The 18,039-nt window shown below is 37.6% G+C and overlaps 1 protein-coding gene and 1 long non-coding RNA gene across 2 annotated transcripts in view; one reads left to right on the forward strand and one right to left on the reverse strand.

The window, feature by feature from the left end:
- The window catches only part of SLC9A9 (solute carrier family 9 member A9), a 172,197-nt gene that overhangs the window by 103,408 nt on the left and 50,750 nt on the right, over positions 1 to 18,039 (forward strand). The window contains exon 13 of the mRNA XM_079314715.1: positions 17,829 to 17,877. Within this exon, the coding sequence (XP_079170841.1) occupies positions 17,829 to 17,877 (49 nt within the window). The remainder of the gene's footprint in view (positions 1 to 17,828; positions 17,878 to 18,039) is intronic.
- LOC306806210 overlaps positions 12,501 to 18,039 on the reverse strand; it is a 97,994-nt gene continuing 92,455 nt past the window's right edge. The window contains exons 2-3 of the long non-coding RNA XR_013775421.1: positions 13,018 to 13,149; positions 12,501 to 12,683 (exon numbers count right to left, since the gene is read on the reverse strand). This is a non-coding gene — a long non-coding RNA (uncharacterized lncRNA). The remainder of the gene's footprint in view (positions 12,684 to 13,017; positions 13,150 to 18,039) is intronic.

The following is an 18,039-nucleotide window of genomic DNA, read 5'->3' on the forward strand; positions in this document are numbered from 1 at the left end:
AATATATTTGAATGGATTGAGTCTTATTCACATGCACTGTTTTGTGTCCCCTTTCCCTCTGTGAAATAGGCTCCAGTTCCTATCAGTAGCTCAGGAAATGCAGCTCTAAACTCCTCAAAGTTCATCAACTCAGGCTTACCCTAGAAATAAATTCTTGAGTTTACATGGTACAGACCAACTTACCCACAGTTCAGATTTAAAGCATAAATAAATCTATTACCCTTTCAGTTCAAAATACATAAAAATAACATAAATCAGAAAGAACTCACACCAATATATTTATCATTTGCTCTGCCATAATGCATTGCAGTGTTAGGGCAGAAGACAGTACTCAGATCTGTACAGCCTTCTTGTTGTACATCATTGCCCACATATAATACCATGTTTCAATTATTTATTGCACTCTCCATAATTTACACTGTGAAGTTCTCATAACAGTGACCAGAACTCTTGGTGTATAAGAGAATAGAACAATAACAATTTTAAAATAAGAGTAGGAATAAAACTTCTTCAGAAAAAAATCAATATTTGCCTCCATAATAACTGGAATTCCCTTAATTTTCCCCCTCTCCGCACACCAATAGCATCAGATCCACACTTTTCTTTTTCAGTTAAAATTTAACATAATGTAAATATAATTTGTCACTCTATTTTTAGAGAAAAGATTAGCATATGTCCTCAGAGATAACTACCAGTTGATTTGTTCCAGGAATATGTATGGTTTATACATCACTTGTGAACTGTTGCTAAAACACAGAGTAATCTACACTATCAAAATTAACCATCTGCCACAGAAAAAGGCTCAATTTCCATCTCCCATTAAGAAATGTCTTATTTCTTTTGGCTGTTTCCTTTCTAAACACTTGAAACTGAGTTTCAGGGAGTGTTGAGTGTTCCCTTTCTGAAATGAGGTCGTATTTAAAAGTTCCCAGTTGTCTGGTGCAGTTTCTTAGCACTTCCCAGCACAGAGGCACATGCACAGTGTTTACAGCATTATCACTGCCATGCTGAGAGCAGAACTGCCTGCACTGTGTTCCTAAATAATACACTGTCTTTTGACTTATCTGAGAGTTGTAACAGGAAAAAAATTGCTTTTACCCCCCATGTGAAATGTCTATAATATTCAGCTCTTGGCAGACAATGAATAAACCTGGATCAGCATGTGAGAATAATTTCATAATATATCAACACCAAAACAGAGATAGCCATTTAAGTTTGCAGTCAAATTGAACTATTCAATAAATGTGCCTTCAGAGACGTTGAGCATTACTTGCTAATGCTTTTGGATATATGATTCCCTTCATGCCCCATACTCTGATTAAAAATAGAGAGCTACATTTTACAGTAAATCTGCACTGAGAGGTTTGAGGATAAAGGATTCTCCTGACAGGCAGAGCAAAAATTCCAAGCTGTTAATAAAACATGGCCTATAAAAGCTTTATGCTAGGTATTAGGTCTTGTTTGTTTATCATCACCTTCTGTGTAAATGTTTGTCAAGGGATTTCCAGACTCTTTGTGCATCTCTTTGCAGTGGTTCTTCAGTTGATAGGAAGAATTTTATTCTATATTCTGAATAAATACTAAGCAGCACTGGATAATAACTTTTACTACTGTGCCTATCTGGCCACTGCTGTTGGTAAATGTATTTTAGAGAAGAGCTGTCTTTGTGTCTAGATGTCCTTTAAATCACACCATTTCTAGTTCACCTGAAACTTCCAAACATCCAGGTTTCTCTAGATCCTGAGGTGTGTCATACCCCATTTTTGGGGGATGACCAAGACTGACCTAACTCACATTCTCAGCAAAAACATCCCACTCAGCAGAAGAGTCAACATTTTGGATCCTTCAGTATCCAATAATTTGTTTCCACATCAAAGGCTAAGGCAGTGCATATGTTTACCAGAATAGCTCATTAGGGATGTAGATGGGCAGTGGGATGAAATGCTGTGCCTTAACTGTGAATGACTATGGCTGTCTACCACAAAAGAAAACCAAAAACTGGTTAGTAGAATAAGATTCTGTGGTTATCTCAGCCATTTAACACCTAGTTATAGATTGCTGAAAGACAGAACTTAATGACAGAGCAACCACAGTAATAACACGATCATGGCCAGCATCATAGCACAGGTGCTTCAGTAGCAAAAATATTCTTTTCATTATTCCCAAACTCTGGAGTAGCACTGCCTGTGCCCAGCTGTGTTCAAAGGGGTGCTGCAGAAAGGCCCTGGACAGAATGGTCTCCTGACAGGGGCCTGGGCAATGAGGCTGCAGTCAGCTGAGGCAAGGAGGAATCATCCTCTTGGTTAAGAGAAGCCTCATCAGAATTTGGTGCTTAATCACTGAGTGCTGCTCTGTTCATGGAGAAGAGCATGAGACAGTACATCTACTTCCAACCATTCCCTATGAGCTAGAGTCAAACTAATTTGATCTCTAGTGCTTCTCATTTATTCCTAAATTAAGGAAACACATCTTGGCTTTCCTTTCTCCCTCATATGGGCACACAAGGATTAAGCTTCCTGAAACATGGCTAGTCCTTCACACTCTGAATGTACCAGCCAAGAGTGTGTGTACATACCCTCAGATGATCCATAATTCAATACTTAGAAATTATTATGAACCTTGTTAATTGTTTTGCTTGTATTCCTTTGAATACATTTTCCTGTCACCATTTGTCAAGAAGAAGGAGAGTCAGTTTAGAAAAGGAAGTTTAGCTAAATGTCTTTTCCTGGCCTTGACAGGTTCTCACTCCTATAACCATATTCCTTTGGGTCATATTTCCTCTAGAGTCCCGGAAAACAGTTTAGTTGAAGTGAAGCATCTGTTTTTTACTGCTGAAAACAAAATCTTCAACTGTAATTTGTGAGTGACCACAACATAGAGATGAGCAGTACAATTAAAAGCAGGATATTTTCAAGCACAGTTATATTTCTGTGCACTTTGTACTGGTTATTGTTTTGTTTTGTGTTTAGAACAGTCATAATCAGCCTAACTAGTGTTCCCTCTCAGTAACAAATATAGCTCACATAAACAAAGTTTGATCTGGTTTGCAGGGTCATATTGCTCTTAAGGCATGGTACAGTATGTATTTAAATGACACTGCAATAAACACTCCTGTTGAGAGGCCAATCTCAGCCAAGTCACTTCAGCCTGAGGTTTTTTTTTTCACCCAGACACACTTTCAAGAGAGATCACACTGTCTTTGCCCGGAAAAGCATTTAATCCTAAAAAAACTTCTCTAGAATCCAGAAATAGCTGTAATTTAATGTAACAAGTCTAACCATAAATGCTGCAACTATTTTTAATGCCCTATCATTAGCTGGCCAACTATCTGCTCCTGTGAACATCTTCAGGACAACCTTCTGCCTGGTATCTTTTACACTGATAAAATTTGAATATTCCTGCATTACCACTAATGGCATATACATGAGAAAACACGTTGCTGACCCCCCAGGCTCTCCTCAGCATTAGGATATTACTGATCAACATGCAGACTCTCAGTTCACACAATCTACATTGCTGTTTAAAAAGTGTTTTTCACAGTTGTGAAGAACACCTTGAAAATTGTTCAAGTAAAACTAAACTAACAAGGAAGCTTTCAGGTGTTCATGGACAGCCCACAACAAAGGCTCAGAGGAAATGCTGTCCCAGAGTTATTGAAGGAGCATTAACTTCAAGATAGGAGGTCTGGAGTTCCTGACTGAAGTAATGTTAGAAAGGCATTCTGCTTCAAACCCAGAGGAGTTCACCATCACACATGAAATTATCTTTGAGCAAAGAAAGCATTTATTGGGTGACACCTACACTGAAAGGGTTAAGATGAAAGCTGCTTTTGTAATGGTAGCTAGAGCACGATTAGCCTGGGAAATGCTATAAATCAAGAAGCACTATAAAATTGGACATTAAATGTATTGGATGTTATTATAAAAAGAAGAAATTGGATAATTTCCTTTCATTTCTATCTGAAAATGAGAAATCATCCAAGTAATGAATCTCAGTGATCTCCTGAAATGCCTGTCATTTATTTGCAAGGTACTTCTCAGCACAGATAAGGTGTGCATTTGATCTCTCACAGTTATTCACCACAGCATTTTGCCTGAACGGCACTAAAAAAGATTTATAAACATTTGTGCTTGATAACGAAATACAGGACTAAAATACAGAGCACTTGGGCTTTCTGACTGCAAATGTGAAGGCAGTCCAGGGCAGATGTTGAGTAGGAGATTTTGGATTATAGCTGTGCCTTGTGCATGACTTGTACATGACTCCAGCTATCAACTCTGTTGGTCTTTATTGGCCAGAGGGATCTAATTTTGAGCACAGTCTCCTATAACAGGACACACAGTTAAATCCCACCTCACACAGCTTGTATTTCTAGCTCCACATGGCTATTGAAAACAGAAAAAGAAAGATATGGAAGATATACATTTATTGCTAGAATATTTGGTACAGGAGAGAATGAAAATTACACAACAATAAAAGATTCATGCCTTTCAAATGGTAAGATGGACTTTCCTCAGACCCAAAACCCCGAATAGTTCTGGAAAACTATAAATAAATCTATAATTTGGAATAGAATCCATCTAGTTGGATTTGTGTCAATTAAACTATTTAGTTTATCCTGTTTTAAAATACTGTTGCTTTGATATGTCTGATTATGCTAAAAAAATTTCTTCTATCCAATGCAAGAATTTTTTTCTCCCATTAAAACTTCTCTCCTTATCATACAAATGGTAACTGCTATGCAGCAGTCAACATGATGAAGTTCTTCAAGTTAAAAGTAAAGAATCAAACAAACCTATCTGAAAATAGTCCCAGAGAACATCTTAATTATTTGGAACTTTGGAATGAGACTGATGATTTATTGCTTTCTACCAAAATATCCCAAATTAATCTGGAGCTCTGACTGCTCTGTCAGAATTAAATTGGTGCAAGCATAAACCCAGTTTATTTCCAATATATGTCAGAACTGTGTCACTTGAAGATAAGAACAAGGTACAGAAATTGGTCTGAGCCTTTAAAAGTTTGATATAAATATGTGATATCAAATTGGATTCTAGAAAAAATAAGGATCACATTTACTATGATGAATCTTATATTCCTGGTCTGTAAGTATTGAACAAGATAGTGCTTAATTCTTTCTATTATTAACCAGAAACTGTTGCTTTCTGTAAAATTAGTGCTCTCAAAACTCACTGAAGTTTCATATTTTACGAACTGATACTGATATGACAGTGAAACTGTCAGCTGGACTAAAAAGATAGAAGGGCATGGAATTAATGGTTTTCACATTAGTTTGCATAATTGCCACTCATCCTTCTCCTGTTTTTCTTGACTAAGAATACTAGATTATCACCAAGAAAATATGAAATTAATGTTTCATTTAGAAGGGATAAAAGTATTCAGCGTGACTTAAAATATCATTTCAGTATGAAAAAACCCAAAATTTTTTCAAATTTTCTCAGGCTTTTTAAGCTTCCATGTGGTTTTCCTTGGTGCTATCAAATATTCCACAAAGTGCAAAATCATTTCATTCCATTTTAAAACTCTATATGAACAAAAAACCCCAAAACATACCTTGTGTCTTCCAACAAGAATAAAGGTACTAACTGGGAAGATTTGGGGTCTTACAGGCTCTAAGGCTCTTATGCAATGTATGGACTGTGACATAAATATTCTAACTAAAAAATAGTGATCCTAAACAATAGAAACATTACTGGGTACCTCTGGGTTTGCAGAGGACCTTTGTGACAGAACTGTGACTTCAACTTCCATGAAACTCACAGATCAAGAAACATTCCTCTGGAAATTCTGAACTTGGTGTTCTTTTTTAAAATGCAGAGTGGAAGGACAGGTCTGGCATGCTTGATAACAAGCCTATCAAATTGTTCCAGAATTAGTTGAATGTGTAAAGTTAATTAAAGCAGATATTAAGTAATCAAGGCTCTGTATGGCAATCTGGGCTTTTAGCTTTTAATAAACAGATAACTGCAGAGTAATGGACTTTTGTAGAGTGAGTTATCAGAAATAGCCCAACAGTGCCTGGCTGGTCAGTACATTGATGAGCTTTGAATGAGAAAATTACCTCTTATCTCAGCAAGAAGTACTTGATTTCAATGTCCTTAAAAGTATATTCTGCTTCTGCATCCTTTAGTTCTTCAAATACATACACCATTCTGTTATAGTGACAAATAATATATAAAGGAATCTTGAAAGCATGCACTAAATTCTGGTTTTATAAATCCAAAATATTTTCTGTGCAAATAAGGTGTCAGCTTCTGTCCAAGCAAGCATTTCTGTTCCATTTAAACTGAGTTACCAACTAAAATACTATCATCTTCTGCAAGGTTCAGAATCCAGGTCTTCCAGTACCCTTTTCAGTAGTCCAGCTCACATGATTCCTGATCTAGCAACCCTTACACATACATACACTTGAATTTTAGTTCTGTTGTCTCAGCATAATTCCAAAAGGCAGCGTGCAGCCAATATACTTTCTTATTTATGCTTAATGCAATACTAGGGAAAGAGACACTGAATTCTCTCAGAGCATTTACTTGCATTACCTTATGACTTTGAAATCTAAGTAATAATGGATGTGTGCCACTTCCCCATCACTTACATTGAAAATCAGAATTATAAATAAGCTCCCTAAATTAGACTAAGCAAATGTTGATACAATTTAATACAAATATCTCAACTTGCATATCCCAGAAAGGAGAAATGATAAATTTTTAAAAGCAAAATTTATGAATTTTTCTTTGTTTCACAAAATAAGGGAAGAAGGCTCTTCCCTTTCCAAATGTAGATGTGGCAAATGCTTTAGCTGTGGGCTTGGCAGTGCTGGGTTAATGGTTGAACTCAACAGTCTTAAAAACCTTTTCCAACCAAAATGATTCTGTGAATCTATGGGGAGTTTTAGGCATTAGACTTGCCTTTCAGCTCTGAAGTTTACTGGCTCTTCTCAGTAAGGTAGGAACCTGAAGCCAGTACCAAAATATCACATATTTATGAAAACACTGACAGAAATATCACAGTGCCTCAAGTCACTGGCCACAGAGAAGTACTTAGAGCCCCAGGGAAGCTGAGTGGAGAAATGGGGACAGATCCTTAGCTGGTGCAGGCTGTCATAATGACATTCATTTATTTTCTTGGCCTGTAGGCAGAGGTACACAATGCTTTCAGAATGCCTGATCAAGGCAATTTCTCACTCTACTTTCTCACTTTGTCTCTTCTTAATCTCATGCAAGCTATTGCTTTCCTTGTTACCACAACTAGAATTCAGATGTTGGCTCATAATTGCTACACACAGCAGTTTATTCTTATTTTTACAAGAAGGCAACGAGAATGGAGCCCTTTTCTTAACTATGATGCAGCAAACACCTCCCAACAACACAGTACAAAGCAACACAAGAAGCTTAAATAAAACTATGAAACTTTACAGCACAGTCCCTATCTCATCCTCCCAGCACTCCTTTTCCCCTAAACTCATTTTGAACTTCAACTGGGTGCTTCAGGATTACTGCTCAAGCTGTATGTGGCTGTAGAGAGAAGACAAAATAAAATTTAAATTAAAAACCCCAAACACTAGAAACTCTGAAGAGTGCCTTCAAATGCACTTGTGAAAAGAGAGACTTTATTTAATTAAAATGAAAGTGTCTTAGCAGTGTTTCCCAACTAGTAAGTGCCATTCAACAAAAGGGTGATTAACCCTCCTCCTGGTGGTCATGAAAACCTTGCACAGACTGGTGCAGGCAGTACAAAAAAAATCTCCAAACAGTACATGTTTATGAGAGAGCCCCCATCAAATAAGGCAAAGATGCCAATTTGGTTCATTACCAAAAGAAAATTAGGAAATTTTTGACTTGAGATCAGCAGAAATAGCAGAATCAAGAGGTTTCCAGCCACGGTTGTGTTGCTGACACAAAGGAAAAAGCCAGCATTGAAATCTGAAACCTTTGCTTTACCACAATAAGAGTGCTGAAATGCAAAACAAATGCCTGATATTTCCTCAATTCTCCTGAATACAATGCAACACAATACAAAAATATGTACACAAGTTGAATTTCATCTCTCTTAGGGCACCCTACCTGAGCTTCTGGACCTTTTACATTCCATTTAAGCTCTTACTCTCTCCAAAAAAAAAAATTTTTTCCCAAGTCAAACATATTTAGAAATGTGAGTAAAAACAATTCAAGAAGAAAGTGAGCAAAAACAATTTAAAACAACCCCATGCCTAGCATTATATTTAGTGTACTTTCTGAACTCCACAAAGGGCCTTTGCACACTGTGAAGTGTGGCCATTTCCTGCAGTTCTTGATAAACACAGCAACTTACAACTGTCTGTCTTCTTGGGTACTGTTGTACAAGTAAAAGTCATCTACAAATTGAAAAGGAAACCCCCAAACAACACTGTCCCAAAGCCACATCTGCTGCCATTCTGATTTAATTTTTGATTTTAAAAAAGGGTACAGCATATCTTATATACAGAATACACCTTCAACTGCTTTGTACAGCCTTGGGTCAATCAACCCATGCAAGTCCTTTCTACAATTCTCTGTTGCTCTATTTCAGACAGAACTTAGGTGAACTTATTTCAAAGCAGGAGTTAAATATGATCTTAAACAGTGCAGCTGGTTTACAAACTTCTTGTGAGATGAGTAGCCTAGGTGGGCAGATGGGTGACAGCTTTTGTGGCAGTCCCAGCAGCAAAGGCAGAGGCATTTCCTCAGCATGTTTTGGTTGGAACCTGCAATTAAGCCTGACCACATTTATTCTTCCCTTACAATGGCTCTGTGCACAACTGCTCCCAGTACTGGCTTCATATGATAAATTTCAAATGTCAATGCAAGAGATGAAGCACATGATATGTTTTTCCCCATGCTGTAAGGCCAGGGAACTTAGAGTTGGCCATCTCATTATTTAGACTAATGCCTCAGGAGGATTTAATGTTTTACTTTGGGTTAATCACATTAGCAATAATATAATGCATCTACCATGGCCTGGGCTTCTTTCCAACACTGCTGTTTATGTTCAAGGAAAATAAAGGAACAGACACCTAAAGTGATTCAGAGAAAGAGCATTTTACTGCTCTAAAAATCTTTGACATAATTCACTGGAGGGAACTGCTATTTCTGAGCCAGACATCGACTAATCTCATCTATAGAATTTTGTCAAATGCATCTGAGTGCAGTTTCTTTTCCTCAAACAGATCTTCTGTAAAACCACTTTTCTCACTTTTCCTAGCTGGCAAAGTTTATTAGTAGCCTAAGTAAGACACCAACAAAACAGCCTAATTCCTTAATTTTTTTGTTTTTAAGCTCCAATCATCTCCATGATGTTCATAAAAGTAGTAGTTAGGATATTTACTATATGCAAAATTGATACTTTTTGTAATGCAGTGTGTTTGTGTCTTTTTGCATTAACTGCAAATGTGTTTTTAATAATGTTCCAGGATTTTTTTATTTATTAATACATTTCCAGTATTGTGTACAGAGCATTTGATCTGTAGACTTCCTCACAGCATGGGGAGAGGCATGGTTATCATAATGAAATTCTTAAAGCACAGGGAGGCTGATCAATATTGTGTTTTCTTCACTGCCTCTTATTGAAAAGATGATACACAGATGCATCTCTGTGCCTAAACCTCTCCATTTGCAACATCTTAAAGCAAAAAAAGCAACCACTGTCCCCAGTAGCTCCTTAAGACAAGTAGGCTGGGGTCAGTCCCAGTAGGTGTTATTGAAAATACACAATCTTTGACTCAGAGAAATGGAAATCAAAATGTATCTCTTCCTCTTTTTTTTATTCCCCCACAGTGGTAAAGATTTTGGATGGGAGGCATCACAGCCACCTCATGACAACCTTCCCACACTGCTGTGATTCAGTATAACAAAGGCTCCCCTTTGTCAGGATTAACTGGGTTGGCACTCAAAAGCATAAACGCCATTGCTACCAAAAAAGGGACCCAATCCCATCCTTGCTTTGAGGTCAATGCTGCATCAATACTATAATATGATATCTAGGGATTCTCTTATTCTGAGTCCCAGTTCTCATCTGAGATATAAAACTCAGGTGAAAGCTAAATTGCAAAATGACACCTTGCTGAGAAAGTGATAATTGCCCTGTATATATCAGCTACTACCATGCACACTCCTCACATCTGAACTTCTCCTGCAGTTTTATAAAATTATTCAAGTCACATTATTTTTCATGTGTTATTATTTTTTTTGTTTCTCTGATTGGAACACAGTATTCCTGAGTGATGTGACCCTTGTAACCACATTTTTCTCCAGAGGTGTCTCCATCTCAAGTCTGAATAGATTTTTTCCAATCTAAACAAAGCAAATTTTAATAATTTTATAACATTTTGATATCAAATTATCTACTGTTAGCATGAGAGTTTCATTTTAGAAATCTTCTGGTAGCAGTTATCCTGAATTTTAGACTTACTGAGGGTTTGGGGTTTGTTTTTTTTTCTGTAGCTATGATTAAAAATAAAAATTCAGGAGTATTACAGTCCTTTCAAGCTTTCCCATCGTTGCCCATAAATCTGTGTCTGATTTCCTACAAGTAATCACCTCCCTGCTCAGTAAGTGCAGTGTTACTGTGAGGGGCAGTGCCTATTAACTCCCTGTGGCTGTGCCTCCTATAACCCTGCTCTGGACTTCCTGCCCTTCCTGCACTTCAAAACAAGAGGGAGATTATAGACAAACTCTAAATGCTTGAAAGACAGGCAGTGAAGTGCTTACCTTGTTCTGCAGATCTCAGGTTTTACATAAATGAGCTGCATAAAATGATCTCTTTCTTTCAGTGAGTAAATGACAGCAATTCCAGTGAGTGCCAGTCTCCAGTTAATGAAACCCAGGCTGATGAGGGATGCCAGTACAGTCATAAATGGAAAGTTAAAATGACCACCACATCCCAGTATAACTCAGAAATGCTGAGAAGCTGGCAAAAATAGCAGGGAAACCGTGTTTGGAAAGATGCAGTGCTGGTGTGACTCTGGCCCTGTGAAGTCAATGCCCCAGTGACTTTGATGGACTGGGAGCTGTGAGACCTTGTCCTGGTCCAGGACATTTTCCTTGTGTCTGCAGAGCCCTGGGGAACCTCCCCTCACTCACTGCAACTCAGAGCCTGCTCAAAAAGCAGTGGGGGCAGAGTGGGTTTGGTACAGTCAGTAGCTGCTTTTTTTTTCCCCAATTTGACATGGCATTCAATGTAATTTGTGTAATTACTGTGTCTGTGGACATAAACATGCAACTTGCACTTCCCGTCCAGATAGATTTGGTGGTCTTTGATGTAACAAGCCTGAGTGTCATAATAAACAATAACACCTTTTATTTTGTCATAGAATCTACTACAATAATCTTTCTTTAAACCTAAAAACTCATCCCAGTTCTGACACCGACACCAGAAGTTTGTTATTTTGGTTGCTTCCAACTTTCATGCAGACTTTTTCCCAATTCTATTCATGTGCATTGATACTACTACAAATTATGATTTCTAAAAACTCTACAGAAGTTAAATTATGTTAATTTGACTCAACTTAGGTTCATGTTGTTAAGCAAGAGGCCTGATTTCTCTACAGGTATATTCACACAGCACAATAACATTGATAATCCACTGTGTGTGCCAGAAGCACTGTAGGGATGCAGCCCCTGCAGCTCAGGATGCTGGAGTGCCCTGCTCCCATGACTGCAAGACATCTGACATTGACTCTGCCATGCACATGCATCTTGTGACTCCAAAGTGCCACACTAACTTAGTGCTTGTGCCCCAATATTAGGATAAAATAGGATTATCAGAATGGAGATCAGGTACCAGCTATTTACAGATCCAGTTCATCATTCTGGCTGCTCTGCAAATAAATTCATCATCTAAATGCAAGGTATCATCTGTTTTTAAACTTCAGCACTTTCTTCACACAGTTGCACAGCTATAGGAAAGTGGTAAAATTCTATGCAGTGACATTACCCTCGATTTCACAACCTTTTTGATACTTAAGGTCACATCTAGATCTTTTGGATCTCTTACAGAGTACTACAATTCTTTGTTCAGCCTTATCTTCTATTTGCATTTACCCACTATCTTCATGCATTTCACCCCACCTTTATTTGGACATCATTTATACAGGTGTATTAATTTAACTGTGAATTCTGCAACCAACTAGTTCTCCATATGTCTACCAAAAACAGTGCATAGAGTTTGACCACAGAACAAATGTTTAGCATTTTTTTAAAAAATTATCTTACCAGTTATATGAAATTCCAAGTTCAAAAGTCAAACTGCATCACTTTTACCTCTTACATGGTTTGACAAGTTTAAAATCACAGTTTTTGTTCCATTTCAGCATGTTGTGTATAGAAAGCATTAGCTACATGACAAACAGCTGTCATAGCCATTTAGGAAGCATCATTTACCTGATAATTTCTTTTAACCCTCCTCAGCATGAAATTAAACTGATTTGTTCTTTCTGCTGTGAGATGCAAGTGATTACTCTTGCATTAAACTTAAACTGAAGTGTTTTCATTTATTAACAAAATCAGCTTGAGCTGAACTTTGAAGATCTATACTCATGCCATAATTCCTATGGGTTTATGTCAATGAAATACTGTGCTATAAAAAAGCAGATGTTTTTGACAGCATCAGTCCACAAAAAAAGCAGCATGTAGCAGCAATAGAGCCATCTAGAAACAAAAGCAGATTTTAGGTATCAGTTTGCTAGGAATACACATCACACTTATTGTCACAAGGACAAGAATAATGTCCTGACAAATCATTATTTATCCTGAAGGGTTTTTTTAATTTAAATTACAATGATTTATTAGAGATCATGAAACAATCTTTTTTTGGATTTTGCTCATGTGTCTAGTCTTCACAGTTAATAATTCTGTACTGAATGCAATATACTAATGATGAATAGCTACAAGCTTGAGATTTATTCATGCAAAAATATTCAAGATTCCTGTTGCAAATGCTGTTTAATGGCCATCTTTGAAAACTGGGTTCTAAATCACTTACTCAAAAAACCCTTCCTGGGATGTGTAGCTTGTGAGATGTAAGCTGAGGCTTAAAGTCTGGTTTAGTTACAGTGACAGAGCCAGAGGAAGGCTGAGGTGATTGCACTGACAAGGTGAGTTCTTCCAGTGAAACCTTTGACAAGCAAAGAAGCCAATATTGATATTAATTAACTTACAGCAGCACTCTTAGAGCTCTAAACAAAATCACAGCTGTGCTAGATTTTGTACAAACATAATAAAGGGTGTGTACTTACAAGCTAAATACACAAAACAGACAAGCAATAGAGTGAAGGAAGTGTCATCCCCATTTCACAGTATGAGGACAGAAATGGATAGAGATGCCAGACTTTTCACCTCTTGCACTGGAGTAGAAAAGGATATAGAGGACATTTGGCTGATCCTGACCCTTATGTGACAGCTCACTGATGTCCTGTTCCATTAGGCACACATTTACCTCCTTACACTTAGATCAGGGGAAGACTGCTTCTTGATTAGGAGACATTTCTCTTTCCCAGGCTTGATATTTTTTTCATTAAATCAATGTTCATTAGCTGCACTAAATAATACAGATATAAACAATTTTTCTAGGGGCTTCAGCTGGATAGAGTTAATGACATGCTCTCAGAACAAGGTTTCAAATGAAAGCAATCCTGGCTGCCTCAGCTGGGCACAGCTAACCCTGTGAGTCTGTGGTAGTTGCAAACCAGACTAGGTAGGACTGCAGGCAAATTTAACTTGCATGAACCATGCTCTGCTGGGCCAGTACTGAGAGCTTACACAGGCTCAGGAGGATCATTTCAGTAATTAGAATTCAGATTCCAGAGAAATGTCTCTATTTGCAGATTTCCCAGCATTTAAAGTGAGGGAGGGCTGAGAATCACACTTGTAAGTATAGACACCAACAGTTGTGCTCTGTGTGCCTAGATCCTCATGAAGATGTGAGTCTATAGAGGACTTTTTTGTGACTTCACTGCAGAAAGCAGAGATTTTATCCTACACTGTTGATTTTGTGGTGATGTGAGGGAATTAAAAGTTTACAATGCCTGAATTGTGATTTACTACTCAGTATTCCTAGGGATTGGGTGTGTATTTCTTTTTACTGGTTCCCTTGGCAATTTGGGATTTATCTTTTGATCCATTTTCATTTCCAGCCATATAAAAAAAGATGTTTTCAACTGCTTTGTATTCAGTGACAAATTCCTTATTACCAAATGCATTCTGACTCCTGCTAAAAAAATGATGCACTTGATAGCACACAGGGATTTAAATCCCATCCACTGCAAGGGGTACTTGTGCAGATTAATGCACAATTCCAGCAATTCTTAGGCCTGATTGCTAGAGGCTGGCTGAGGTCAAAAGCTTCCCTTCCAGATTTTGAGCACAGCAAACTCAAAGCCTTCTCTGAATCCAGGTTTTGAACCAGTCCTTATTTAAAAACAAAAAACCAACACAGCACATACCCTACCACACCCCAATCCCCCACCCAAAAACACCTAAAAAGCACAACACAGAGAAGCTGTCAAGGTTTTGATTTCTTTCCTATTTAGGGCCTTTGGACCCAAGATATTACTGAAGACTATCTAAATACATAAAGTAAACTTCACTGCAGTGTAGAACTGATTAAGTCTTTGCATTTGTCTTCATAGAAGAGTAATCAACCTAATGCTTAATGTATAGAATAAAAAGAAGCAAAAATAAGCAGAAATAAAAGCGTACAATATTTAGAAGACAAACAAGGAACAGCTAGCCTCCGGGGAATGTGGGACAGAAAGAGAGAAGAGAGGCTGCAGGAAGTAAAAGACAGCAGGAGAATAGAGACAAAAGTGGATAGCAAAAACAGAGAAAAAATACTAAGAAAATATTTTTCTGAGCATCCATTAGATTTTCTCACAGGAATGAAAACATGAGAATGTTAAAAGAGGAAAGATGTTTGTACAAATATTATCAGGCTGTTTCTTAGAGGCAGTTATAGTAATTCATATCTATATTAAGCTTGCAAATTCTACTGGCAATACCATTAGATCTAGTAGGTCTTTTGAAGAAGCCAAGGTTGTAAACTTGAAGTGCATATCTATGATTAATTCCAGTCATCTTGACTGTCTCATATAATTTGGTATTTGTTTTTCAATATTTAATATTTAGAAACAGAATTCTAGTTCATGCCAAGAGTATCAGAGTTAATTCTAGAAGATCATGATTTTCAATGCCAGGAGCCTGATATTAGGCTCCCAAGCCAATCTTTGGATATGAAATGATTAGCCACAATTTCAGAACTGACTGGACTGAGTTTGCTTAGTTCATATTCTATAAAATTAGAGAAATGTATTGCTGTTTTAATGCATGAAAGAAATCTCACGTACAATGCAAAGAATAATTTGCTTCTTTTCCCACAGGACTTTAAGTCACTTGGTGATATTGTGGTATCCAGATTAATTCCCAGTAGTGAGATACTATTTCATGAGAAAAACAGCAATTACATCTGACCATGTATTTTAAATGAGGGCAAAGAACAGACAAAAAACACTGTCAGCTCAGGCTCTGTGAATTCATGTGGCATAGAAGCCTTCTTTCCTTTTTCATAGGTGAAAAATCTGAGCTGATTTCCTTATTTATAGTTGTTTTTTTCTGGCTTTAAATGTAACATTCCTGTTAGTATGTAATGTGAGAATCTTCATTTGTGCCATATTATAATAATCTGTTGTCTGCAAAATAAACAAAGCAAAATGTCTAGCTGTCTCTGTAGCTATAAGGATGAGGAATTATAGATGCAGAGAAGCTTCAGCACACCACAAATTCTGCAGAACTCAGGAGAAAAAATTTGGATTTACAATACCAGTTAATTTATGTTGTCAGTGGAATTAGCTATTAGTTATATCCCTGCTACTGAATCAATACCACAGCCAGAAATTCTGACTATCCTATCTTCCCCATGGCCTCCCCCTTTTCCCATTTGCTATTACAATATGCTATTGAGTCCTGGGTGAAATATTTTGTTGTCTTAGCTCAGTCTCTAATGACACATCACAGCCCAACACACACAGTCATTCAGAAGTGGTGGTTTCTCAGCTGCAGGAAGGTGAGAACTGCAGGAAGGCTCAGTCACTTCTGTCCCAGAGCTGACCTTTCCTGAGGTCACATTTAGCTCATTAAGAAGAGTGTTGTGCAGGCTGTGCTGTAGCCCTGCCTTTCTATCACCTGTAAATATTCTGGATTTCACTTCCAGGTCTCTGCAGCCCTCAAGCTAATGTGCTGCTGCTGCTGCTGAACACATGTCAAAATCAGCACAGTCTAGTAAACAGTGCCTGTGTTCAGGAAACAGATTCACTTTCTCTTCTCACCTGGGTTATGAGCCTGGGACTGTTTCAAGGGCTGAGCACAGATAAGGCCCTGGGCACTTCTGCTCTGCACATGGCAATGGTAAACCCACTGTCAGAGAGATGGTTAAACCTCTGGGTAATGATTCTTTTCCTTTTCATATGTAAATGTCTCCATTTTAATGAAATGGAAATATCTTACTTGCTTTATTCCAACTAATGAATAGGGTTAGTGTCATCAGAAGCTTTTCTTTGCAATTTAAAGGCCAAGAGGACAAAAGAAAAGAAAAGAGACTCTACTATTCATTCTGTCTCTTTGTTGAGTCACCACCAGGATGGTTATTTTTAATAAAAAGATAGAAATATTTATGCCTGAAGGACCCAGGTTTGTTGAAGTTCTAGAGCTATGATAGCAAGAAATGCCTTTATTTTTTTGGTCCATTCAGTATTTACATATAAAAAGCATCTACTTTTCATATATTTCCTATCAGTGTCTCCAATTCAATGAGTGCATTCATAACATTCACAGGCAAGAATGTTGAGGCATGTAATTATTAATATTAAATACTATTTTAAAATATAATGTGATATGCTATTACCAAAAGCAAAACTCTTCTCAAGAATGAAGCCTACAAGAAAACCAGTAAAGTGTCCTTAAATTAATATCCAGTGAAAGACTACATTTTCTTTGCACCAGTAAATTCTGGTTTAGCTTACTGGACCTGCTGCTATGTGGGAGCTTGTGAGGTGTATGGGGGCTGTTGGTCACCTTACCTGTGTGCTTCACATTTGGGTGATAATAAGGTGTATTATTTGTCATCCCTCACTGCTTTCCATACTTTCATCAGCACAAGCCTCTGTTGTTCAACTTAAAACATTTTTCAATTGTATTTCTCCTCAGCTCTCAGTATCAGCCCTAATCAAAAGATTTCAATTCTTCCACCATGCCCCTTTAAACAACAAATTTTATTTTTTCCCATCCATATGGGATGGGGAAATGCCACCCAAGGTTATCATCATCTTGCACATCACTCACTGCAGTCTCCTCTCCCTTCTGGGTTGCTTCCCTGCACCTGATGTGCCAAGTAAAGCCTTTTCCAAGTGTTTCAAGAGATCCAAAATGCAGCACAGTCAAAATTCACTGGAGTTCTGTAATCCTCCACTACCAACTGCAGTAGCTCAGCTCTGCTCTTCTGTCAGCAATTAGGGATTTCCTAACACAGGTTAACAGCTTGATTGTCTCTCCCCAGAGATGGATCAGAGCCAGGATAAAGATCTAGTCTCAGGTGCTAGGAGTGGCAGTTACAAGGCATCTTAAGTTTTTAGAAAACTTCAGAAGTTCCTTTATTCAAAAAGTGATGCTAATGTTTTTCCATCTCTTCTCCTCATTTCTCACCAAGTAGGAAATGAGTGACACAAGAAACATTTTTACACTCAGAGCTATCTAATATACATCAGATCATGACCATATGTGCTCAGGTTTGGTTTTTTTTTACAGAGTTGGTGTAGATCCAGATGAAGACCTGAAAGCTAAAGCTGCGAGCCAGGTATGTCAGGCTTTTGGACATACATGCTGAATTTAAAAGTGTTCAGTGTTTGGCAGATCATGGCTGCATCTGTGGAAATGAGACATCTCAGAACAATGTTTAGAATTAAAAGAATTAAAAATGAAATTGTGTGATGTTCAATTCTAGTAGGTCAGGTGTATG

The sequence above is a fragment of the Erithacus rubecula genome (genome assembly GCF_903797595.1).
Source record: "Erithacus rubecula genome assembly, chromosome: 11".
Taxonomy (NCBI): Eukaryota; Metazoa; Chordata; class Aves; order Passeriformes; family Muscicapidae; genus Erithacus; species Erithacus rubecula.